Consider the following 25,892-nt stretch of genomic DNA (forward strand, 5'->3'; position numbering starts at 1 on the left):
TGTCTCCGCTGGATGCATTTGTGTGCATTTCGTTCAAAGAGCTTTAAAATGCTGGAGGATAGGGACAGGATGAGAGGGTTTTTTTTTTCTTATCACAAGATCGAAAGACGTCAATGTGCTGTTGTTATAAACAAAATTAGGAATGGCAATTTATGGGAGCACTTAGGGAAGAAAACCTGTTTCTCCAAGATACATCTACATAAGTCAACCATGGAGGGGTGAGGTGTAAGTGGGGGGAAAAGAGGAAGAGAAGAAGAAGAGATGTTTTGAGAATGAGAGGGAGATGTTTTACCCTAGATGGCTCTCTATCTGTCCCTGTGACCGTGTCGGGGATCAAGTGCTGTTTAGATTGGAGGGTGGATAAAAATTCCTCGCTGTCCAACTCCTTTATCAAGTGGACATAAATGCCGAAGATGGATTGATGGAAGAGGAAAAAGGGAGGGAGGATAAATGGAGAAAAGAGCGGGTGATAGAAGTAGGGGAGAACAGGTAAAGGTGAGGTGCATGATGCTTGTCTCATCTTCTGTAAGTCATATAAGCTTGAGATGAAAATTAGATTAGAAATGTGTGGAAGAGAAAAAGTGAATTGATGTATACATTAGCATTTCCAGTGTTCAGAAAGTGTTCAATGACTTTTGAAATTCAATTCAAAAGTCATACCCCTTGATAGGAAGGCTATCAAACACGAATAAATCCCTTAGCCTACTATTCTATAAGCGCTGTGTTAATTCTGTTTGAAATTCAGCCTTTTTTAAACACTACACGATTCAAAAAAGTAGTGCTTTATGACCGAAGAGATATACATTTGTGTGACTTCAACAGAATTTCCTGGTCAAAGTGCAGTAAATACCAGCTAACAGGCCGGTGTTGTACACTGATGGTTCAAGTGTTTTATTTCTGTTGTTTTTAACTGATGTGTTGGACTTTCTCTAACCCTTGGCCCTGAGATTAGAGTTCCTAATTGGTTGTAAACCTGACTGTTTAACACCAGCAGGGAGAGGCGGGGAAGAGACATAGAGAGAAGGGAAGATTGGGCAATAAAACAAAGTGTAGTAGAGACAGAAGGAAGGTGAAGGAGATAAGAAGTGGATGAAGTGATAGCGTTGTAGTAAATCAGCGCTGAGGCAGCCAGTGAGCCGGCGAGTGTTTAGGGTAAACACACTTTTATCACCTGTCCCTGCGCCAACCTGCTAAGACACAGTGTTTTGAGTGTTTTACATGAGCCACAGGCCACTCACTGTACGTGTGTGTTACTCTCTGTGTGTGTGTGTGTGTGTGTGTGTGTGTGTGTGTGTGTGTGTGTGTGTGTGTGTGTGTGTGTGTGTGTGTGTGTGTGTGTGTGTGTATGTGTGTGTGTCGCAGGCAAGCATCAACACTCCCAAACACCCACTGCCAAGAACAACAGTGTGCCACAGGCTTCCACTCAGACTGAGTCTCCCTCTTTTTCCCTCTTTCTGTCTTTTACTCTCTCTCTGTTTCCATGTGTTTAAAAGTTTCTCATGGAATGAACGTTTCAATAAAAATGTCCCTCAATAAAACACAGTGGGAGTCAACTTGTCTTTGAATTACATCCTCAAAGTAGAAACAATAGTGCATGGGAGATGTAAGTAGAATAGGTAAGAACACTTGCTTCATGGCCACCACTTTTACTCATCTTCACTTTTGAGAATTTCACATTTTTTCCAACCAGAGTTAAAGCATTAATCATTTGTAGAAATACTTTCCAAATTCATCCATATTGGAGTTTGTAAGTGTTTCAAGCAGCTAAACGTTTTCCTTCCACTCTCTGTTAGCCGTTAGCTATTAGCTGTTAGCATTAGGCTAGCTGATGGAATTTCTATAGCAAAATGTGAGATTTAAGGAGTTAGGATTCAAATTAGTTTGTTTTTTTATTTGCTTGCCAAGAGAAGAATATGAAGATACCACTAGTTCTGTCAACCTAAATTTGAGCTTTACCAACAGGTGATTAGCATAGCATCATAACAGCTAGCTAGCTCTTTGTGAAGTAAAAAGACATCTACCAGTGACTCTCAATTTCAATAACTAACACTTTTAATCCAAGACCGAGATATTACCGACATTTTGTGTTTTCACAAAAACTACCATGCTAATATTTAGCCAGTTATGTAGCGACTGGAGGTTTCTTTGTTGGCTAGTATACTCAAAGTGATGATAAGGCACAAGAAAGACGTGCGTCCAGAGCATAGACTGTATGGGTCCAGAGAGAAGATAATAGATGTGTTATTTCAAATGTAGAACTGTTTCTTTAACTTCTCTCCTTACATTTTTACGTAAGCATGTTTTTATATTTGACATGTTTTCACTGAATCCTATATTTTTCTTTCATGCAGCTGCTAATTTTCACCGTTTCAACCGAAAATGTGAAAGTCCATCAAACCTTTGGAAGTTCTTCAACTGTCTGTCATCTAAAGTGTAATTTCACTTTCTGAGATATATCTTACATGTTGTTTATTTAATCACAACAAGACAAGACTCTATTGTGGTTCTACAGTGATTAGCAAGATAAATTTCTCCGCGCTTGACTTCATGTGAAAGTGTGAAACTTGACCATAATTTAAATACACAGAAGAATTCTTGAGCGAAACTTTCCATTTGTTTTCTGACATGCAGTGGGTCTACATTCGAGAAGCCAGATTGTTTGCTTTATAGAAGTATATTTAATTCACGTTTTATATTTGATGACATTTCAAAAGTTCCCTTATAATTCACTTGGCGTTTGTATGGAAACACAGCGTCTGTTTCGCTCTCCCTCACACACAACGTGCTGTTGCCAAAGCTCAGGAACTCCTACGTCTGCAGTCAAAACGCCAAGGTAAAGAGAGAGAAACATTAATCTGAGAAATTAGTTAATGTTAGAAATAACAAAAGCCAATGTTTTAGTGAGTGGCTGATGTTTGTCTAACACACCCATGGCTGAAAAATACATTTTGTGTCTTACGTGTTCCACTGAACGTGTGTAAATGGAAGCTGACAGCTACACTTCGCACTTCCAAATTTATGTCAGTGGTGTGACTTCAGCTGCAGACCCCACAGCTTCAGAGAGAGCAGAGAAAGGTAGGATAGGAACAGAAAGATAACAAAGACTGGAAGAAAAACGGAGATACTGAAGTGGAAGAGGAAGAGAAGAGAGGAAGACGGACAGAAACAGACAGATTGGATAAAGATACAGAGAGATAGAGCGAGCGAGAGAAAACAGCGAGAGAGCAGCTGTCCTAACAGCTGGCCGGCAGGATTGATGTCTCAGTGAAATAAAACTCAACATATGTCCAAACATGAGGAGACAGGCCAGCCAAGAGGAGGAAAAAGATACACACACACACTGATATGAGAACACACTTTCCAAAGCACTTGAACATACATGCACACCACACACGCTGATTAAAGAATGCCTGGACACTGCACAGAGACTTCATGACACACACACACACAAACACACACTTTCAATCACCTATCACGGCTCGCTGTGCATTGTAAAAACCATTAAACTGCAGAGTGGTTAGCCCGGCTGCGTGTTAGCACGGTGTCCATTTCACACACACTATTTTCATCTGTCAGATGACACCCAGACTCTCTTGTCACAGAACATGGCCTGAGAAAGCAGCCGGCCCTCCTGAGAGGGGGGTCTGTGAGATAGTAGACCTTTTTTTTAATATACCCCCCTTCACACACACGCACACTTGCTGCAAAGTGAAATGCCTAACCTAATCCAACAGAGCAGACGACCTGTAGGAGACACATGTTAGCAGTGCGTGCTCTGAGAGCACAATGTGGACGTTTCGCTGATGCTCTAATCCAGGTTGATTTATGACAAATGCACACGTTTACATTTCATTAGGACAATAAAAAGTATTTTTTTAATCTTGAATTTATATTTAATCTATTTTGGGAGCTGAAGGAAAAGCTTAGAGACATCAGCAATGGTAAACTTTGCCTAACTTAATGTTAATTTATAGGGTAAACTCCAAGGAATACATGTCAGTTCTTCATTTCTGAGAAAATCAGCACGCAAATATCTGTCAATTGTTTGCATCACAGTAAAAGCAATACAACAGATCGACCCATTTCTTTTGATGTCAAAATAAATAAAACATTTTTGAATTTTCAGCTTCTTTTCTAACAAACTAACTAAACTGCTCCTCTGATCTTTGACTTTTAAACACTTAACATATGTTAAAAATTGCCCCCTGCCGCTTAGAGAATTTAAGTCAGGCCTCAACTTTGCCTTTGATTCCTACTGAAGCCCCCCATGCTAAATATACTCACATAAGTGCGTCTTCCAAGCATTGTAAAGGTACTTTTTGTGATCTGTAGTAAGAAAATGTTCAAACCCTGCAGCCATGATCAAACAAATGATAGTGTTGTCCAGTTAAGGTGTGATCTTAATGCTTAGTGGTCTAAATATAAGGAAGCAATGCTTCTCCACCAAGGAAAGTGTTATAAAGGACACTCTACACTGAAGCAGCTGCAGGAACTAAAGGTAAAATTAAGCTCTAATTAACTCAAGACACGTGTGGCAAGACTTGGACAGATGGCATATCTTACTACTGGTTGATTTAATTTCTAAACTAATAATCGTTTTAAGTAAAGCATAAAAGACCCAACTTTTCCATGTCAGGTCTTTGATTGAGAGGTGAAAAACAATCCAGTAAAAATGAGCCCGGCCTTACGATGCATCAACAAGGTCACGTTGGAGAACGCTTTGGTAATTACATTTAATTCAAATGTAAAGGGAAACATCTTTTCACTGGTTAATAACAGTCATTTCATATTTAATTTCTTCCTTACAGTTTTCAGGGTTTAACTTTCTTCTTGAATAGAAGTGTGTTTTTAAATATTAAAAGTCCTTGTATTTAAATTGAAAGAAACAAAACCCTGTGCCATTTTATATTTTTGTAATACCAGGAAAATGTAAACATAAAGCTAAATTAATAAAGTTAGACACACTTGAATAAGATCTTCAGCTTTTAAGATATAGGTTCAGTTTTAGATTACACAAGTCCCTGCATTTAGACGAGGAACAACAACTGGAACTTGAATTCACTCACGTCCACGGCGCAAAATTGGTTCTTTGTCAAACGCACGCTTCCAAAACATCAGTTCAAGACCCGAGCTTCTGGTTCCACTTTAGGCATGATATATGAAACCCTACCCTACTTAACACACACACACACACACACACACACACACACACACACACACACACACACACACACACACACACACACACACACTGAAACAGACGTACACACAGCACGATGTGTGGTTCAGACACAATAGGAGCGTTGTTTTGGGTCGGGCCCTCAGGGGAGCTGATGAAGGCGGACCCTGTGGTTTAGGTCACAGCGGAGAGATGAAGGGGTCAGGGAGCCAAATATCAGAAAAGGGGAGGGGTGGGGGTGCTTGTGAGTGTGGACTGAGTCGAAAAAAACGCTCCACAGCTGACCAAAGAAGAGGAAAGGGAAGTCGATCCATCATGGCTGCCTGAACCCCAAGCTGCCCCAATCAAATTTTGTCATTTTGATTATTTTCGGTGCACAACACTCTAAGCCTCCTCCGTTGCTCTCCCTGAGGTTTCTTCCAATCTTTCCCCATTAGTTGTGGGTTTTCTTGGGGAGTTCTTTTCTTATAAGAGGGTCTAAGGGCAGAGCGCGTCATATGTTGTACAGATCCCCCGAGACCAAAGTGCTACTTGTGTCTATATTGGGCTATAAAATGTAATTGATTAATTGGTTTATTGATCCGAATATTGTCAATACAACTCAATATCAGATATGGAAGCAAACTGATATTTTTTACATCAATATGTTTTAAAAAATACGATAATGATTTAAATCATTTGTATTTATACCCAACATACTGACCCTTAACATGTCAAGAAAATAACTATAGTCCCAGTATTTCAAATAAATCTAAGAAATGTGGTTTTATTTAAGTTATTTTTAAGTGATGAGAAACTATGCAAAATAGTTTCCAATGATGCACCAGTAGCCTTCAAATGAATTTATAAATTAAATAATATTCGCACAACAAAAGGTATTTCTAGAATGACTTAATTATTATAAGTTCTTTGCCCATTATTGGACAATTACAATTACAGTTTTAGTTACTTTAAAGATGATATAACACAACATATAAACTTTATAAACTAATAAATAAACATTGGTAAATTATTATAGCATAAGATACCATCAATAATGTAATCCAGCTACTTAATCTTTATAATTCTTAAATTAGTTTACACTTAAAGAATACTTTTGGACTTTCACTTAAGATTTTGAACGCATGACTTTTACTTAAAACTGAGTATTTTTACATTAGCATTTTGTCCTTTCATTTAAGTCTAAAATGAGAGCACATTTTCCACCTCTGTCCGTGTGTTCGGCGGTCAGTGCTTCTCTGCTCGGATGTGCCAACAGGCCGACTCCCCCTGGACTTCTTGTGGTTGGTTTGAATCTCTTCCTCTGTAATTGATAGGGATCTCTTTACTAATGATCAGCCGCAGCCTGTGGGTCTTGTCTACAGATACAGTCAGTGAGAGATGCCTGGTAGCCCTCTTCTGCTCACTTTGGCTGCAGGCCAGTCAGCATATGGTACGAGCGCATGCAATGTGGTTTGCCGGGAGAGTTTTGAATGTCGTCCAAAAGAATCAGATTAAATTGTGATTTTATCAGGTCCTCCTTTTCTTTATTTTTTAAACTAGGATTTCAGTTAAACGGCAAATTTTTCACCTGATAATACAACATCTGGAGACGTGATATAGCTGTGATTACAAAAAAAAAGATACTGCCGTGCCAAAACGGATCATGTTTGAAGCCGGTGGAGCGTGTTTGACATGACTCTTCAGGGATGTGCTCTGTGATGATTGTCTCTATTGAACTGTCACACATATGGCTTTGATATGCTGCATCTCTAATTAAGTTGTCAAAAAAAAAAAAAAAAGACAAACATCTGCCGAAATTGGTGAAAAACACTCAGTTGTTTACAACATAACTAATTTCTGGTATTTGTTGTTTTCCTGAAACTTTTAGGGGTCATTATTCATTGTAAAAATAAAAAAAATCAGTGAGTTTCTATGTTGGATATTAAATAAAAAATACAATAAGAAATAATAAAAAATACAATATAAATACTGTTAGCATCACAAATAAAATACACTTAATAAATTAATATGAAGGAATCTGTAATCAGACATTTTTTGTTTGAGTTCTTCACTCTGACCGTGGAAAGGTTTCCAACACTTAAAGCAAGTTTTTAAAATCTGTATACAGCAATGTTAAAATCTGTTGAGCGGGGTTAAAAACACTGATTAAATGATACTTGAGTAAATGTATATAGTAACACTCCATTTCTGTACACACACATATAGAAAAGTAAATAGATAGATCTGTTTGGAATAAATACAGTACTCAGTTTACTGTACACACAGTGCTGCACTGGCGCTCCTGAGATGGCAAATAAGGGCACAGTTTTACACACCGGTTTTGCACACACACACACACACACACACACACACACACACACACACACACACACACACACACACACACACACACACACACAGAGACAAAGCCTTTACCTGCACACAATTACCGGTACCGCTCAAGCTGCCAATCCCGTGGAGGAAGGCCAACATAGTGCCAGTGCCAAGAACGTGTTAATTAGCCAACAAGCTTAACTCAGGGGGCCGCCCCCACTCGCCTGTTAAGCTGTCATCACAACGACTTCCACCTGAGCGTATGAATCCATAAGCCCTCACGCACACACACAGACACACACACACACACACACACACACACACACACACACACACACACACACACACACACACACACGGAGGCACACAGGGCTCGCTTTCTGTAAGTATGGAGTTTGGTCCTGCAGCTTCATTTGCAGCTTAGTAGAAAAAGCCTATAGATGATCTCACCTTTAGAAAATCAAAAGTGCTTTATCTGTCCAACAGCGGGGAAATGTGAGCCAGTACGGCAGCAGAAGTAAAAAGAGTAGACTGACATAATAAATAAAGAGGCGAAGATATGTTAATCAAACAAATCCACATCCATGGTGAAGCAGAATTTGAAAAAGTTAGCAAACTATTAAAACGTGTTGAAGGAGCCACTGGCAAAAGTAATAAATTGTCGAAATAACGTGTAAGGTTTTCTGTAACCTGTCCCAGTCTGTTCACGTTTACATTTCCATTAACCAGTTTTTAATCGCTGCCAGAGCCCATACCATGTTCCCTTAGAGCAGGGGTGTCCAAATAAAAAAGAAGAACATACAAAGGGCTCACTAGAGGTGAGGTATGTCGCCTCATAAGTTAAGTTAATCAATTGGTAAATTATTCTTGATACTTGAATATGCTTTAAAAAACATCTCAGCTCTCCATAGGGGTTCATTTATTTAGTTGGCAGCTCATTCCTTAAAACAGAAGTTTCAGATTGCTGAGAATAAGAGGAAATATGACGGGTTTATTTCAAGCTTGTTAGGTAATTAAGTTATTGGCTTTTTTTTATAACTATGATTTGTTTGAAACATTTTTCAACTTGAATTGACTGAATTTATTTGAAAATTGGTCTTATAAACACATGAATATGACTGTGTAATATATTATTTTTACATATTTAAGAAGTACAATATAAGAAAAGCACAAGTTTCAGGTGTGGGGCATATTCCATTATACTTTTAGCATTTGCTCAGGGCCGATTAAAAGGTATTTGGCCCCCGGGCCGTAGTTTGGACACTCCTGCTCTAGTGTTTACTTCCTGTCTGTCTTTTCTGTTTCTCTTACGTCCAGAGAAAAATAATGTCTGTTGTCCACAGTTCACGTTAAATTTGCCGGACTTCTTTCTGCGGATTGATATCACTGCACATAGCAAACAGTCTGTTATCGAGAATTAGCAACCTCTGAAATGTCCAAATTAACCAATCAGACTTGAGTAATCAACTAAGCCGTGAAAAATCCTGAATTTTATCAATCATCGTGAATAAAGATCATTTCAATCCACTCTAGCAAAAGGAATATCACACCTATTGTTTGATTTCAGGTAAGGAGTAATTTCAGGTGCTGATGCAGAATACTATACAATTATCAAGGCCGCACACATCACTGCAACCCGCCAACATAATAAACCCCCTCCTGCAGAACAGGACATACTTTCCACAGATTGAGTGGCGGTAGCAGCGGAGATGTTGAAACAGGCTTTCAGCGGCGTGAGAGAACAAAGCTAAGCCTGCCAGAATGTCTTTATTGTCGCAGAGGAGCAGGGTTAGAGGGAGGCTCGGCCCCGCGCTGACCTCCTACTCCAGCTGTGGAAGGCATTATAGGGGTGATGGGGTGCCTAGCTATGGCCTGGCCTCAACTCAAGACACTGTGCAGACGCCCTTAAACTGGACAACAACAGGCTTAAACACACACACACACACACACACACACACACACACACACACACACACACACACACACACACACACACACACACACACACACACACACACACACACACACACACACACACAAGGACAAGGCTCATGAAACAGTTGCTGCACAAGGAGCTACAAGAGGTCAGTGGTGGGGATACAGTCAGCCAAATGAAAACCTATCTTTTTCTTTACTACTTTATATCTCTTTATTACACTGAACCTGTAGTTTTACCCTTCTATTTATGGAGAAGAGGTGTAAAAAAATTATAATAATGTGGTTTATCGACAACATTTGACATTTATGACTTAATTATTAATAAAAACTTTTAAAAATGTATAAAAAACATCCTTAGGTTTTATTTTTTACGAGTTTACACTAAAAAAACATTGCTTTATCAGGACTGCATTTGTGGTTTAAGATTTGATTTTAAAAATTGCCTGGTTATACAAGCCCCTTTACTTTTATCCGAATTAGTGCACTTGTAAAAACTAACCTGTAATGTGTGTAAAGAAAAGTGTTTCTATATTTCCATTATTTAGTTAAAGGCCCCATTTCTCATAATAAGCACGGATGGAGAAACATGTTTACCGGACCTTTAATGGTGCATCGCTGACATTAGACAGACAAAAATGGCTTTAGTGTTTTGCACTTAATTATGAGTTCAAGTTTCCACAAAAAGTAATCAATTCAAGAGAGTCATGATGACTTATAAAAAGAACGTGGGGGTTTGTTGGATCACAGAAAAAGCACAGAAGTCACATCTTGCGGCCACTAATGCTAGATTGGAAGTTGTGATGTTGCCCGTTTCCATATGATGGGAGGGGCACATGGTGTTCACCGATCTGAAACAGTGTCATTGGTTGCGGTTTTTACAAAAAAACATGCCTGAGCCTTGAGGTAGCAACGCGATCTGCTTTTTTTTCATTTGAACAAGTATGTGTTTTGGGATCTATGAGAGGGTAACTGTTTTTGACTTCCTGTCAACACTGTGAATGTTCAGTGGTCATGAAAAAAACATGAGTGAGCAATGTCCTATCACATCACTCTCATACTGTCATCTCAGATAACAGCTGGAGAGTTGTTCTTAAAGAGGCCCTATTATGCTTTTTGGGGGCTTTCTCTTTCCTGTAGTGTGTTATATAGTTTGTGTGCATGTACATGGTCTGCAAAGGCTAAAATCACAAAGTTCCATCCAGAGGGAGTTTCTCTCACACACTCCCCCCCGCCTGAAACACCTCTATTGGACTCCTTTGTTTATATTATAGGCTAAGGGGCGGGACATCTCCAAGCAGTTGACCAATCACAACAGAGTCAGACAGCCAACCAATCAGAGCAGACTGGGCTCTGGTTTCAGACAGAGGGTGAAAAGAGGTGCTGCAGCACAGGCAGTAGGAGAAAAATAAAGAGCTTTTTGAGCTTTAAAGCATGGAGACATGTCAGTAGAGACACAAAATACAAATATTAAGCCTCCCAAGATATCTAAGTAACTAAGAGTTAAAGTTCTTAGTCGAATATCTTGTAAGACCCCTCCGTAGTGAGCCCGATCTCATTCGCAAATAAAACACGTGAATTGTACATTTACGGGCTCGGGCATAAGCAGAGATTAGAGTGATGTTAAGTGTTTGCCAGGCATCAGAGCTACTCTGGGCACATTATATGGCTGACTAAGTTGGTATGAGGGTCACCGTGCCCCATGCCAGACCCCGTTAACAGAGGGCCGGCCCCCGGAGGCACAACAATACAGACAAAGATAATTCAGTCTTCAAAACTGAGGGGAGCTTGATGGCACTCTTCACAGGGTGTAATGTCCGTCAGGCAGCATAACAGAATGGTTTGGCTTTCAGATAAATGCGTCCAGTGTTTTAGGTGAATTCAGATGATTGATAGCTAATGAGCCACCCATCGATGTTGAGAGACGTTTATTGTTTGGGTAATTCCTCTGTTTATTACAGGCCTTTATTTCCCATCCTCTCTGTCTCTTATTTTAGCTGCAAAATGACAGAGGATGGAGGAAGCGTTTCCACTCCGTCTGGTGCCCACATTTTTTCCTCTGATGTTCCCTCATGCTGGCCTTGCACATTTTATTCAGTCAAGTGCTTTAACAGTATAGAAAAAGCCTTTTGTATGCAATCAGCCTGTGTAGCTAAACCTTCACGCGGTGCAGTTTTAAAGTAAATGAAAAACTGTCAACAAAAGTGTCACCTTCTTCGTCAGCCTGTGTTGTCAAAGTCCAGTGTAGAAAATGGGCGTATTTACAGCAACCAGCTGTGTGCTAATACAGCTAGCTGACACAAATCTTAAAGACTTCTTGATAAAGCTTTTAAAACCTGAGGCGGCAGTAGGGTGAAAAAAAAAAAAAAATCCCACATTGCAAAGCGGGGCCATGTCTATTCATTAGAACTGTCAAAGGCACTTAAGGCTCCTCTGAGTAGAGGCTAACAGCGTGCCGACAGGGGGTTAGCGCAGCGCGGAGGCTAACAGCGACATCATCCACACTTTAGCTCAGGGCTGCGGTGCACCGAGGGGTCACCATGTTAGGCTAAGTGAGCGCTCGGTGGCTAATAGGCTCTGTGCCATTTGATCTTACAGCCAATCGAACCTGGGAGAGCTCAGCCCATTGAACTCATTTCAGCAGGAGGTGGAGGACGAGGCGAGCGGCCGTATTGTTCCGCCTTTAATGTGCTTGCCTTTTCAGTACTGATCAAATCGGGGCGTACTGTAAGGAACAAACCATGTCTGAAGTGTCAGCTGAAGAGCGAGAAAAAAAAGAGTGGAATAAATGTAAAGAATAAACCTTTCTGCCGAGCAGCGTTTGAAGCACAAAGTGATCTGTCATCCACGCCTCACCAGGAGGCCGTATGCAAGCCTATTTACCAGGTTGGCCTTGCACTCCTGCATGCATTTCTTTAACAAAACAGCATATCTGACAGTCAATGCATTTTGGATGCTTAACAAACAAAAGGGCTTTAAATCTGGATGCAATCAAGGTTGCCTTTTTGTAAAGAGATGCCAAAAATTAGCCAAAAGAGATTTCAAAGGTTAGAAGATAGCAAGAGAACTAGCGGCGCATGATTATACAGTGAAGGAGAGAACATTGTGGTGAAATAAAAAAGCAGTATTTCATTAAATGACAAGTAGAAAAAGGGATGTAGAGCTTCATCAACATTTTTCAATATAACGGTTTGCAAATGAAGGATAACTCATCTAAAGAATCATTCAGACTCAGGCATCTATTGATAACCACCTCTCATTTCAATGAGGTCATTAGGACAAAGAAGCTGTTGATCTCTATATGCAGGGTTACATTAGACAAGTGCATAAAAGACATTTTTAAAATGCATCCTCAAGGACCACCGCAATTCACATGAATGTTAACAACTTATTATTCATGCTAGCGGTGTGCCTGGTTATATTGTGTTTATCCTGTTTGTTTTGCAGAGTGATCAATACCACCAGTCCTCGGGGGTAGCAGCTCTGCTAATTAGAAAAGGAATAGCCAAACTCAATAAGACGCCGTGTTTTTTCTTTTGGTTGCTTTTTTCCCCAAAGAAAAGGAAAATTGTGCAGGAAATCTGAGTCATATTCAGGCATCAAGGGATGAAGCTGTATTTAGAGAGAAACTGTGGTTCTGCTGATGTAAATCACTGCTGACCTGTTTGTCTTTTTGCACAAATAAAGCTTGTCAAACACCGGACAAGACAGGGAATCCAATTCAACCTTTTGTTTTAGTCAAGTAAACATTTTGTAAATCGACTTTTTGTGGAGTATTTATAATCAGAACCACTTCCAATTGTGAACAGTGTTCTTAAATTAAAACTATTTTTCCCAAAGTAAGAGAGAAAGAGAAAGGAGCTTTGGGATTTGAGCCTTTGCAGACCATATACATGCGCAACAACCTATATAACACACAGTAAAACCCCAAAAATATGACATGCACAGTGCACATTATGTCACTTATCCCATTAAAAAAGCATGAAATATTCCCAAGTCCAATTAGGACCCCTTACATTTTGCAATAAGATCATTTGTGGTGGATTTTTGTAAGAACAAACAGCAGCAAACTAAAGGTCGTAGGGTTAAAAATATGTGAATCAAAGGCTGAGAAGGGTTTTAGACAACCAGTAGTTGGATGGTAAATAATTGGAAAGACTTAGATAAAAAGAAGAAACACATTTGAAATTGCCCCCAAGCATTTCCTTCCTCTCACGTCCCTTTTGATTTGACAGGAAAATGTCACAACACTTTTGAACACACACACACACACACACACACACACACACACACACACACACACACACACACACACACACACAAGTTGCTCCTTTCAATCCAGTTTCCGTACTGTAGATAAGAGGCACAGCTACCTGTCTTTCAACTAAAGACACTGCAGTGTATTCCGCCTCTGGCTGTCCCATTCTGGCTCACTTTACTGTATCAATAACAAAGTAAAGTCTTTAAATGAGAGAGATAAAGCACTCCTCTGATATCATCATGATTACTATGTGCACATAACAGTAAAGAGAGGTGTTAGGTGGTGTTGGATCTGGCTCGCTGTGGGGTACAGTAGCGGCGTGCTGAGGCATGCTGGGAGACTTTCCTGTGTTAGAGGTGCAGATCAGAGGAGCGCAGGAGAAAGAGAAACCTGTGTTTTCACTGATTGATATTGTGATCTGACGAGCAGATGATCTATCAGGTGTAATTTCAGATGTTCAAAGATCCGCTGGAGAGGATGTGTTCAGAAAGGGAAAACAAAATACAGGTAGGCTTTTCTCGCATTATGTGTAAGTGAAGATTAAATGAGTGACAACGGAAGCCTGTCTATCATGTGAGGGAATAAACCCAAAACTGAAAGCTCTTCAGTTCAATCCGCTCTATCTTATTGTCTTCCACTGCAAATAAAGTCTGTATTAATTAAAAGAGCTGTATTTTGTGCCTCTCCTGGGCTCTTTATTTTTCTCATACTGCCTGTGCTCTTTTCACCATCTGTCTGAAACCAGAGCCCAGTCTGCTCTGATTGGTTAGCTGGCCAGCTCTGTTGAGATTGGTCAACTGTTTAGCCTATCACGTACAACTCGCTGGAGCGCTAGCCAATAGAAGTGCAAGTGTTACATAGTGATGTCATTATGTTCCAGAAGTAAACAAAGGAGTCCAATGGAGGTGAGAAACTCCCTCTGGATGGAACTTTGGGATTTTAGCCTTTCAAGACCATTTACATGCGCTAAAACGTATCTGACACACCACAGGAAAAGGGAAAACGGCCAAAGCATAATGTGGCCTCTGTGTTTATACAATACTTTCCACCCAATCCATGGGATAATCAAATACATTCTCGCACAAAAACCCATAATTCAACATTTATTCAAAACCAATTTTTCTGAAGTTCATATGTTGGAGTCAAAAGACATTTTAAATGACAGCAGCCAAATACTTCAGTGATGTTTCTGAGTGGAAGAGTGGCCAGGCGTTACAGCCTCCAGGCCTGAACGGTGTGAATGTTGTGAAAGTCGGGCGGTGTTGAAATTCTGTGTCGGGCCCCCAATTTTCCTTGGAGGCATCCCAGTTAAAACCCAGACACACTACACACACACACACACACACACACATTGAGCTTAAGACTCTGGCCTACCGTCTTGCTCTGTCTTGGTCAGCTCCACTAGTTTCTTCTGCTTCAGTGTGTCCACCACGTCTGCCAGACTTCCCTTGCGGCGCTCCGGTGTCCCGAAGGTGAGGCAGATCATCTGTTCCCCGCGATCCCGGTTACACTCCTCTGGCTTCGGCGGAGAGGTAGAGTTAGTCCGGTACGAGTACACTGAGCAGCCTTTACTGCTTTCATTGTCCTGGGAAGAGACAGAGAAAGAGACACAAGGTCAGAATCTGATTCAGACCAGACAAATGTATCCCGCAGTATATAGGGTCAGAGCTCTAGGTCAAGTACAGAGTAGAGGCAACCTTGTTTAATTAATCCCGATTTAATTTCACTAAATTGTGCTTGCATTTTATTTAATATGTTAGTCTGATCTATTTGTTGTGTCTTATCTGTACTGTAGCTTTGCTGTGAACGTCACCGCTGCCAGAAGAATACATTACTTCTTATTCTGAATCTGTTTCTAAATAATACAGACATTTTATTCATCAGCTCCGCCAGTGAGATTATGTTTTCAGTTGCGTTTGTTGCTATGTTTTTTGGAAGGATTACAGTAAAAGACTTCAGGGGATGGGCCAAAGAAGAACACATTGACTTGGGAGTAAATCCTAATCACAGTGCAGATGCATTCATTATTTTTCACTTAAACGGCCTTGGCGGTGGTTTGCACTCTCTGAGGTCCCTTCCAGTTGAGTAATGATCCTGGAGGAGTTATGGAACTAAGGTTTTCCAAAGTTTAAGTCCCACAAATCAACGAAAAACGACATGTTGGCACAGTTCTACCAGCTTGGATCTTGCTCTGTAGCCTGTTGTATAAGGTGGTGCAAATGTACGAGTAACACCATTAATGGACCTTTATATCTTCATGACCAGAGTGTTGTTTACTCTGCTGTGTTTTCAGTTAAGTGAGAGGCATAAGGAGTCTATATTTACCAAGAAGATAAGCCCTGCAAGGCGACCACATTGTCCCACACAACAGACACTCCAGCACAGGTGTTCTAACACCGGGTCTATTTCTGCACGCTTTCTCCTCCTCTTACAGAGTGGGGGGATCTCCAAGAACTTTAGGAGGCTTAGGTTTCAAAGACAAGGGGCTTTAACTAACAGCGAGATCTTTAGACGCCCTTGAAATGGCTCCTGGAGGCCCTGTTGTGCACTTTGTCTTTAAGCGGAAGATGCCTCTGTAATAAGGATTAGGAGATAGTGTGTCACTTGTGGGAAGTTCAGGTGTATTCTCTTCTCCTCGTACGTAACACTGCCAAGGACTTATACAAGCAGTGACGGGGAGGCAGATCATATTTAAAAGCAAAAGGTCACACATTCAGCTCCCGCAGCAGACAATAAACGACCATGACCCCCCCACCCACCCATGATGCATTATTATTATTAAATGTGAGTATAAAATATATGAGGAAGCATTTCAAAAGACTTGGTTCCATTCATGAATATGTCCCAAAAAAATGTTTTAAGTGAGTTCAAATGATGCGTACACTTTTTCAAAGAGACTTTTTTTTTTAACTGGCCTTCACTTATCAGCTTTTTTTTCTCCCAAAGTTGAATTGTCCCTCACGTTTTAGGGCAGGTGGGAAAGTAAGATATTTTGTTTTCAGTCCTAAACTTCCACATCCTCCCTTAAAGTTTTGTATTGCTTCTCTTGCTTTTGTGTGTGGTGTTACCTCCTCACCTTACTGCTAACCTTTTGCAACATTTTGACCAGTATTACAATGCAAGTCACACAACAAAAGCACTTTCAAATTCACTTCTTTATTATAAGTGGTTCCTGTGGTTATCCAGAATAGTCACATTCACAGCCGTGTGACAACATCACAAGAAACATTTCGCCTCAAGGACACTTTGATATTTTCTGGTTTAAAGTTCTTAGTGTTTAATTTGTATTATTATTTTTTATATATTTTAAATCATTGTTATAAATAATGAACATTTTCTGATAATTCCCTAATAATTGTTGCATGTACTGTATTGAAAAGTGTGTCCGTACCATTTATTTGTTACTGAATGGATTTCACAATTATCTTAGATACTTTATGTAAAAGCATTTATGCTCATATAAGCATATATGTGTAATAAAAGGTAGAAAAGACCCGTCACAAAGGCAAGAAGTGACAAGATTACAATGAAGAAATACTGTTAACATCAGACAACAAAGGCAAATCTGGACAAATGAACAATAAAAAAAACCTCATTTGTAGATTTTGCATTTAAACATGAATAGGGCTTTTGTTTGGGAAGTGTTTCTGCTTCAACTCTGATACCTAAGGAAACTTTATTCCCAGAACTTTCCTCTTCCCTCAGAGGCTGAAGTCAAACATACCTCCTCCATTAGGGACCAACAGAACCTGAAGCCAAGTAACTAACACCTCAACACACACACACACACACATACACACACACACACACACACACACACACACACACACACACACACACACACACACAAAAACAGGTCGAGGAGATGAGAAGAACCGACGGCTATAACTCTGGAGGAGAGAAGCCTCACTTGGCTGCCTACAGCACTGCCTGCAGCACACACACCAGAGAGGACCACTGGTGTGTGTGTGTGTGTGTGTGTGTGTGTGTGTGTGTGTGTGTGTGTGTGTGTGTGTGTGTGTGTGTGTGTGTGTGTGTGTGTGTGTGTGTGTGTGTGTGTATTCAATTGTGCACCATCATCATTATGCATGAGAATTTGCGCACCCTGTGTACCCTCGCATGTATTTCATGGGTGTTTTATGAGTCTTGTGCCCTGAGTGCGTACACTGTGTACACACACTAACCACATTTGTTTTATAGATGTGAGTTATAGCAACACATCTCGAGATAAGATATGGTCAATTTCTCACCATCGCAGCAGGCACCACGTTCTCCCACTCAGCATCCGTCAGCTTCTCCCTGATTGGCTGCAGCTCTTCTGGGTGGGGTCTGTCGTGCGAGTGGGGGGACCGCGGCTCCTTTGGGCCCTCTCGCTCGTCGCTGGCCCAGGCTGGGTTTTCCTGACCCATTCCTTCCTCTTCCTCAGATGCTGGGTGGAAGGGAGGCGTAGATCGCACGGAAGACATCATTCTGCGAAGGAAAGGAGGAAATGGTTTCACTTTTGTGGCCACAGTTTGCACCGGTACTTTAACGTATGTCATTTCAGGCAAGTTTGAGTATAGAAAAGAGCGATGGGGAGAAGACTCTAAAGCTTTTGTCGAAATTAATGTAGGAAAGAATAAATAACCTGTGACGAGCTGAAGGTCTAAACTCATGCTGCTGACCTCATAAGGATAGAGAGGGAAAGATATTGATCACCAGTGAGACAAAAACTACAACCATCTCCAAAAAATCTCTACCATTTTGCAGTGAAGGAGGATCTTGCAAGTGGTGTGTGTGTTTGAGTGTGTGAGCATCTCTGAGTTCATGCATACTCCTGCACGATATTTCTCGTGCTCATTTATGGCTTTATGCTCAATGGCCTCTCCTGTTTGCGGTTATTTAATTACTTTTATCACAATAAATTATTGGGGGATTAAATGTTAGTTCAAGCAGCTTCAGGGCGGCAGCAAAACAGCTCTGCCCCCACACACACCTGGCAGAGACCTGCACTTTCTAAAAAATACACTCTTTGAGAATAAAATCTAATTAATTGCTTATATTTATTGCATTCATTTTCATTTGTTTATATAAAATGTGTGTTAGAGCCTGTGCTTTATTATTATTTATTACCTTTTTGTGATGATTTGCTAAAAATAGTTGCATATACTGTATTAGAAAAGTGGGTTCATAAGGTAAGATGACATAAAATGTACTTTGTTGATCCCAAATTGGATGTTTTTTCATTGCAGCAGCATAAAAGGAACAAGGCATTGCACATAACCCAAATCTAAAATTTAAACAGCATTTAAGAGTAGAAAATATTCAATTTGACTAACCATTTCTGGTGTGTAACTGGATAGACAAATGGACTTAGATACTTTTTCTATATAAAGCATTTATTACATATACGCTCATGCAATCATATTAAACATCAAATCATACGAAGCTAAGCAATATATCGCCCAAGCTTGGTTCATGTAAATCATATTAATGTCTGCGTGATGAAGCTATGAAAGAAAATGTTGATTTCAGAACGGTGCGCTAAAAAACGAGTGAATCCAGAACTTTATTCAAACTACAGACACATGAATGCCGAAGAGGTAATTACAGCTCCCTCACACACACACACACACACACACACACACACACACACACACACACACACACACACACACACACACACACACACACACACACACACACACACACACACACACACACACACACACACACACGCACATTAAGCACACACAGCTACGGGGATAATCTATTAATCTATTAAGCAGCATCAAGGCCACTCATCACCTCAGAGCTGTTCGAAAAAGCAGACGCTGTGCTACTGAGTTTCAGCTGAAAAATCTCTCTCTTTTTTCTAACGTAAGCCCCTCGGGCTGGGGGAGTCATTAGGCTAATACATCATTTACAGTAATGACTTCCCTTTGTTGCACTGTTTCATTGACCACATTTATTCCTTCAGCCCTCCCGTCCCGTAGTTAATCTCAGCCCTAAACTCAGATTTTTAACACACTTTAAAGGGTTTTTCCACATCGTTTCGTCCTTATGGGGCTAATAGGCCCTTGTAAGTCATAACATACACACATACCGGGACAACTCCACAGAGGCTCAAACACCCGCAGAAAATTACTAGGTGATAACTGACAATGTAAATTCCCGCAGAAGGAGCGTCAAAACTGTTTTTGCTCTGATTCATGAAAACAGTTCCCCCTCGCTCCGCACACACATGCACACACACACAAGTTCTGTGAAGTAAAACAGATTGCCACTTTAGTGTTAGCACTCGGTAAATCACAGCGGGCTGTCCATCTCTGAAATATGCAGCCTCCTGGGTGCCCTTAAACGTAAATCTGACCCTCTGTCATGTGTCTGAAAGGAGAGAGCACGGCTACAGAGTGCGTGTAGAGAGGCAGCAACGAAATACATCAGTTACAGAGGCAGCAGATAAGAGGACGATAACAAAACTAAAAGTAAATGGGAGAATGAGACGAGAAAAGGTGTGAAAAATAAATGAATGAAGCAGGAAAAGTGTGTGCCAAGATACATATCCAAACATGTGCATCTGGATTTAGATATTTCTGAGTGTGTGTTTGACAATTTTAATACGGCCCTGCTGTAGTTCTGGTTCATATTTGTATTTATTGTCTCTACTGGGACATGTCTCCATGCTTTAATGTTCAAAAAGCTCTTTATTTTTCTCATACTGCCTGTCTTTTCACCCTCTGTCTGAAACCAGAGCCCAGTCTGCTCTAATTAGTTGGCTGGCCGACTCCGATGTGATTGGTCAACCGCTTAGAAATGTCCCAGCCTATCACGTACAATGTGTTGGAGCGCTAGCCAATAGAAGCGTGAGTGTTACCTAGTGATGTCACTATGTTCCGGAACAACAGTAACTCCCTCTGGAAGAAACGTTGGGATTTTAGCCTTTGCAGACAATTGACATCCAGAAAAACCTTAATAGAACACTACAGGAAAGTTTTTTAAAAAGCCTAATCGGGCCTCTTTAAAAAGATTCTGAGGGTTATTGCGTTGCGTGCATGTCATATTTTTTACAACTTGTGTCAGAATGCAGCTTCCTCTCTGTTACGCAGGATAAATCAGAGGAGGGCTGGACAGTGTCGAGCTATGAAAACTGAGACGTACTCAACTCTAACCTAAAGATGTCGGGGAACCATTAATAGGACACCATCGTAACTTACATCACTTCGGGAATGAGCTGCAATACTTGCCAAATTCACTGTAATCAAACTGAAAACAAATCCCACTCAACTTTGAAAAAAGGCCTTCTTTAGAGGGTCTCTGGATCACTGGGGTTCAGACCTTTGCATGCTACACTGTTCCCTAAGATAATAATGAAGAAATGCAATATCATACTACCATTACCTCACTGTAAGTCAGTCCAGATAAGCTAATACTTAAAGCAGCCATAATGAATATTTTAATATTAACAACGGGTCAAATGACTACTAATGTGAGAGGGTAAGCCCACAGATAATTATCACCTGACTCTGCAGTTGCTCTATGGAACATTTTAAGGTCTCTAAGCAACTTCATTTCCCTTTTCAGGTGCAACAGGCACTAAAAACCCAAGAGTACTAGTCAGAAAAAGTTGTACCTGGAGTAGAAACTGCTAAATTTAGCGGCTTAGGAACTAGAAGCAGCTTCAGAATTCACCTCCAGCAACAATTTTCTTTATTTTTAATACTTGCCACCGGTGCCATAGCCTGATTTGCCTAATTGGAACAACGACAGCTGTCAGCCTGCGGTTTAAATTTCCCCGGACCTCCGTTGTTTCACACAGAGTACATGAGATTATAAGACCCAAGACAACCAGCAAACAGCAAATCACTAATCCACGATCAACTACTGAAATCCACACCGCAGCGATGAGAGAGCAATGGGGAGTCGGGGGGGTGGGGGGGCAGAGACTATATTTAGCTGACAATATTGCTGGTGTTGTGTTTATGGCGGAGCTTAAGACTTAGTTTCTTGGAACTGGTGTCTCATATGGCCAGGAATGCCCAGCCCCATAACTCACTGCCTCTGATATCATCACGCAACACAGGGTTTGTTGGTGAGCGTGCAACAAGGCCTTTTGTGATTCATCGGGGCAGGTAAACAGTGAACTTCATGCACTTGACATTAGACAAAGAATCGTTATTATAGGTCTAAACTTGTTCACAATGAAATGTGAAACTTTACCAACTCATTGCTCTGGAATGAGTGCGGGAGCTTCTGTAGTTGTGTTGTTACATGATGTGATATTTTGAGGATAAACAGAGATTTTCTGCTACAATTGTTGATCTTTCTCTGCCAAGTTTATCCAAGAAATGATTGCATAAAAATACTTAGAATCCCATATTTTCTACTACCTTCAAATGCAAATAAACGCAGTGATGTGTCTTTGTGGTAATGATTTGGGAACAAACATAATATTATACTGTTTTAATAAAAGCTTTGCTGTTGGTGTTGATTCCACTTTTTCAATGGGGAAACAGAACTGACGTCAGAGTGTAAATTAAACACACTTTTACAACTCCAATAACTACATCAGTGCCAGAAATAAGTACCAAATATCAGGTTTAACCATCTTATTTTGCAGCAGACTATGCAATATCATTGAAAGAAAATGAACAATACATAGAGAAGGAACTCCATGTATGTGTAACAATGAGCCTGCAGCTGTGTCTGTCAGACAAATAGAAAAATAATGTAAATTCTGTTAAAAATTTAAAATATATTTGTACGAGAAAAATAATAAATCAATTTAATAAAAGAAAAAGGAAAATAAATGAAAAATGAAAGCAAAAGTATTTTGTGGTCTCATCATTATTGCTTATAAATAACAGTTTTTAAAGGCACTAAAAACAGATGCATGGGCATTTCTGAGAAAATACGCATTTATTTGCTTTAATTTCGGAAAAATGAAAGTATATTGGAGAGGTTTTTTCCCTCTGACCACAGCTCTTATGCTTGGCAATATCAGGTCATTCCCTACTGAGCTGTAGGAAGAAATTGAGTGATTATAGCTGAAGTAGCAACCTTCTCCCAACGAGACCAAGAAGAATGAGTTTGGCTAAGTGGAAGCACTCTCAGGAAACAGTACTATGAAGATAATGTTTCGCTAATAGCTGCAAAATAAATTCCTTTTTCGCGCAAATCACCTTGAGATCTCAGAACGCCTTTTCATATCGTCAGACATGTAGAAAAACTCTTTTCAGTTTTCCTATCTGAGATATTTCTCTGAAAGTGATCCGGTGAGATTTCTTGAAAACTAAACAAAACATGTTACGGATCTTTCCTCCTTGTGGTCGTTCTTTTAACCAGCCTTTAGCGCAGAGACACATTCACCAAACAAACTGTTGCTGGTGGACAGCTAGCTAAGTCCCCCTCTGAAATGTGGACAGTAACTTAGAATCCCTTTGTGAGGGGAAGAAAAACGAAAGCCGGGGTCGGAATTTGGCAGGAAAGCATTTGTTCAGATCTGGCCTGGAACCTGGCGACTTGGCAGAAACAATCAGGCATTGTGGAGCGTGGACGGAGAGGGACCTGTGACAGATGAGAGCGGGAGAGCGAGGGCCCCCTCTTAGAAAAACAGTACACAAAGCGCCATTCACAGCCCAGGTCCCTTCTGCCACTTGTAGAGCGAGAGAAGGGCTCCGACAAAGGCCTGCGACTCGACCAATTGGGTGTAAAATCTCCAGACGTCCCAGCTGGATAAGAACTGAGGAAGTGGGAAATACCAAAGAGAAAGAAGAGGAGAAAAACAACACAAGGAGAAGAAAGAAAACTGAGGACTTTCCCTCAAATTGTTTGTCTGTTGGACAGTCCAAACACGCACAATCTGATGGAAGAAAAGCAAAAGGAAACTGAAGACTTCAATAGAAAAAACAGAGATCCTCTCCAGTAGCAAAGAGAAACTGCAGCAACACAAACTAAACCAGTTTCATCAACGTTGCAATGTTCCTAAATCTCTTCTTTGTTGAGAGCAATGCATAATGGCAATGGAAATGATGGTCAAACGACGGTTAAGTACTTTGGGGAGCATTTTTTTTAATGTCAGCTTGAACTTCAAAAGGCTGGAGGACAACAGAGGACAACAGGGAATATTGTTGTCTTTATTTTGAGTCCTTTAATCAGTTGACGGTTAAATTCTTATATTTCTCCAGGCTGAAAACCTTTGGAAATCATACAAAAGACAAAAATAACATGTCAGCTATAGCACAGACTTCAATATGTCTATGTCTCTGTTAAGAAAAAGTATTCAAAGCATTTATTCAACTTGGCCAAAATACAAATGTGGATGCACGAAAATGCCATAAAACACAAACACATCCTGGCAAAAATAAGATCAACAGTTGTGTTCATTAAAAAAGCCTTTAAAGGAACCCTTGTGTGTTGGAAAGTCACCAACAATTAAAAAGAGAGGTTGAAATCGAGGCACCAGAGGCCGAGATATCCTGACTTCTCTCTTGAATAGATCCAGCTAAAAGACATGCTGTATCATATACTTCCCACAATGCAACTTGATAGGGTCTATCATTAGAGCCCCTTGCTCGATGCTCACGTTTTTAAAAGCCTTATTGCTGGCGTGAAGTTGTTTGGTGGCCGTCAGTGGGAGTCTGTGATCGTATCGGGCTACTCCCAGGTGTGACTAGGAGGCAGATCATTGCTAAATGGAACATGTGTGCTCTGGATAAATAAATGAAAAACAAACTGGAAAAGAATTGGCCTTGTATGAGAACGGCTCCTAAATCTTGGGTCTGTCTGGACTCTCATTAGATCATCGCAGAGTGCAGCACACTGAGGGCACTGTCATAGGTCAGACATCAGGAATGTGAACACACACATGCTGCCCTGTTTTCTCCTAGAGATTCCCTCGTTTGCACCGAAATAGAAAACGTTCAATAGCAACGCCAGTTACCCCCCAAAACCAGCCCAATTTCGTCAATGCCCTAATAGCAAGAAAAGCAAGTTTTGCTTTCTGAAATTCCGACCAATTAACTTGGATGTCACTGTAAGAGGCGGCTCTGTTTCTCAGACTCAGGAAGAGCCAACAAGAAGCTGCTCTATTTCAAAACTTCAGGTATTCTTTTGTGACCTTTTCATGACTTAAGTGCAACAATGAAGGGTGGTAAGGAGTGTGCGATGGTTGGGTGACATCAATCAGCCGTCTCAACCAAATTCTCACGTAAACAGAAGTCATTGTGTGACCTTCAGAGTGTTACACTGAAGAGCTCTTTGCATTTTACCTTGGAAGAAAGAATTTACAATCACAAGGCACTCAGAGGAGGCATTGAGGCGGAGAAGAGAGTCCAACTGAATGAACTCTTATTGAACTTGGTTATTTCAGTGAAAATGAACTGCAGTTTTGATGAGAAAATAAGAGTATTAATCTGCTGGCACTGTTAGCCGTATAATGTCATTGGGTTATTTTACCAAAAATGTCTCAATTTTACTTTAAAAATCCAAATCTGATTATTTATTTACCTACTTTTATATTGTTTTATTTGTCTTCAAGGGATTTCATTTGCATTATAGATGTATCAGTTTTAATAGCAATATTCCTTCTTTTAAAAATGGTATCGTTTAATAATATCTTACCATACCTTTGCTAGAATGTATCTCTTCATCTGTTAGATTATTTTACTTTGTTGCTATGCTTTTGAACTTGTGATGTATGTCTTTATGTATGTATGAAACGTGCTATTTAAATAAAGCTCTATTATTATTATTATTAATAAATCTAAACATGTTAAACACGTTAGAGTTCATGTGTTGAATTGAGTTTGTTTGGCACTATACTCAACTGTCCCCATCACTGAATACTGGATCATAAGAAGAAGATATGACAGCTCTGACCGAAGTGTTTAATGAAAACATGAAACTACAAAGGAGCAAGTCGCCACATCGCAATATATCCTTTTTTATCTAATGGTGATTATAAGCAGGTTTTTTTCCTATAGACTATTTATTTTATGCATTGTAAGGTGTCCTTCGGTGTCTTGAAAGGGCCTCCTTCAGGAAAATGTGGAGAGGTATTTACTGTATCCTGTGTCTGTGTAGAGAGTATTTCAATAATAAAAACAACACATTGCAATTTAAGGATTTCGTCTCTCATCAGATGGACACCTGGAGCAAATATTGGGATTCCAAATCTCCCGCTGATGGAAAATCTCAATCAAATCCAAAGATGGAACACAC

At 40.2% G+C, this 25,892-nt stretch overlaps 1 protein-coding gene across 5 annotated transcripts in view; it reads right to left on the minus strand.

Annotated features, from left to right (window-relative positions):
- LOC134883780 (transcription factor SOX-6-like) overlaps positions 1-25,892 on the minus strand; it is a 110,483-nt gene that overhangs the window by 54,992 nt on the left and 29,599 nt on the right. For all 5 annotated transcript variants that reach the window (XM_063912214.1, XM_063912222.1, XM_063912207.1 and 2 more), the window contains 2 exons: positions 17,942-18,161; positions 15,066-15,276 (listed from right to left, as the gene is read on the minus strand). In XM_063912214.1, the coding sequence (XP_063768284.1) occupies positions 15,066-15,276; positions 17,942-18,160 (430 nt within the window). In that variant the 5' untranslated portion in view covers position 18,161. The remainder of the gene's footprint in view (positions 1-15,065; positions 15,277-17,941; positions 18,162-25,892) is intronic.

The sequence above is a fragment of the Eleginops maclovinus genome, chromosome 2 (genome assembly GCF_036324505.1).
Source record: "Eleginops maclovinus isolate JMC-PN-2008 ecotype Puerto Natales chromosome 2, JC_Emac_rtc_rv5, whole genome shotgun sequence".
NCBI classification, from domain to species: Eukaryota; Metazoa; Chordata; class Actinopteri; order Perciformes; family Eleginopidae; genus Eleginops; species Eleginops maclovinus.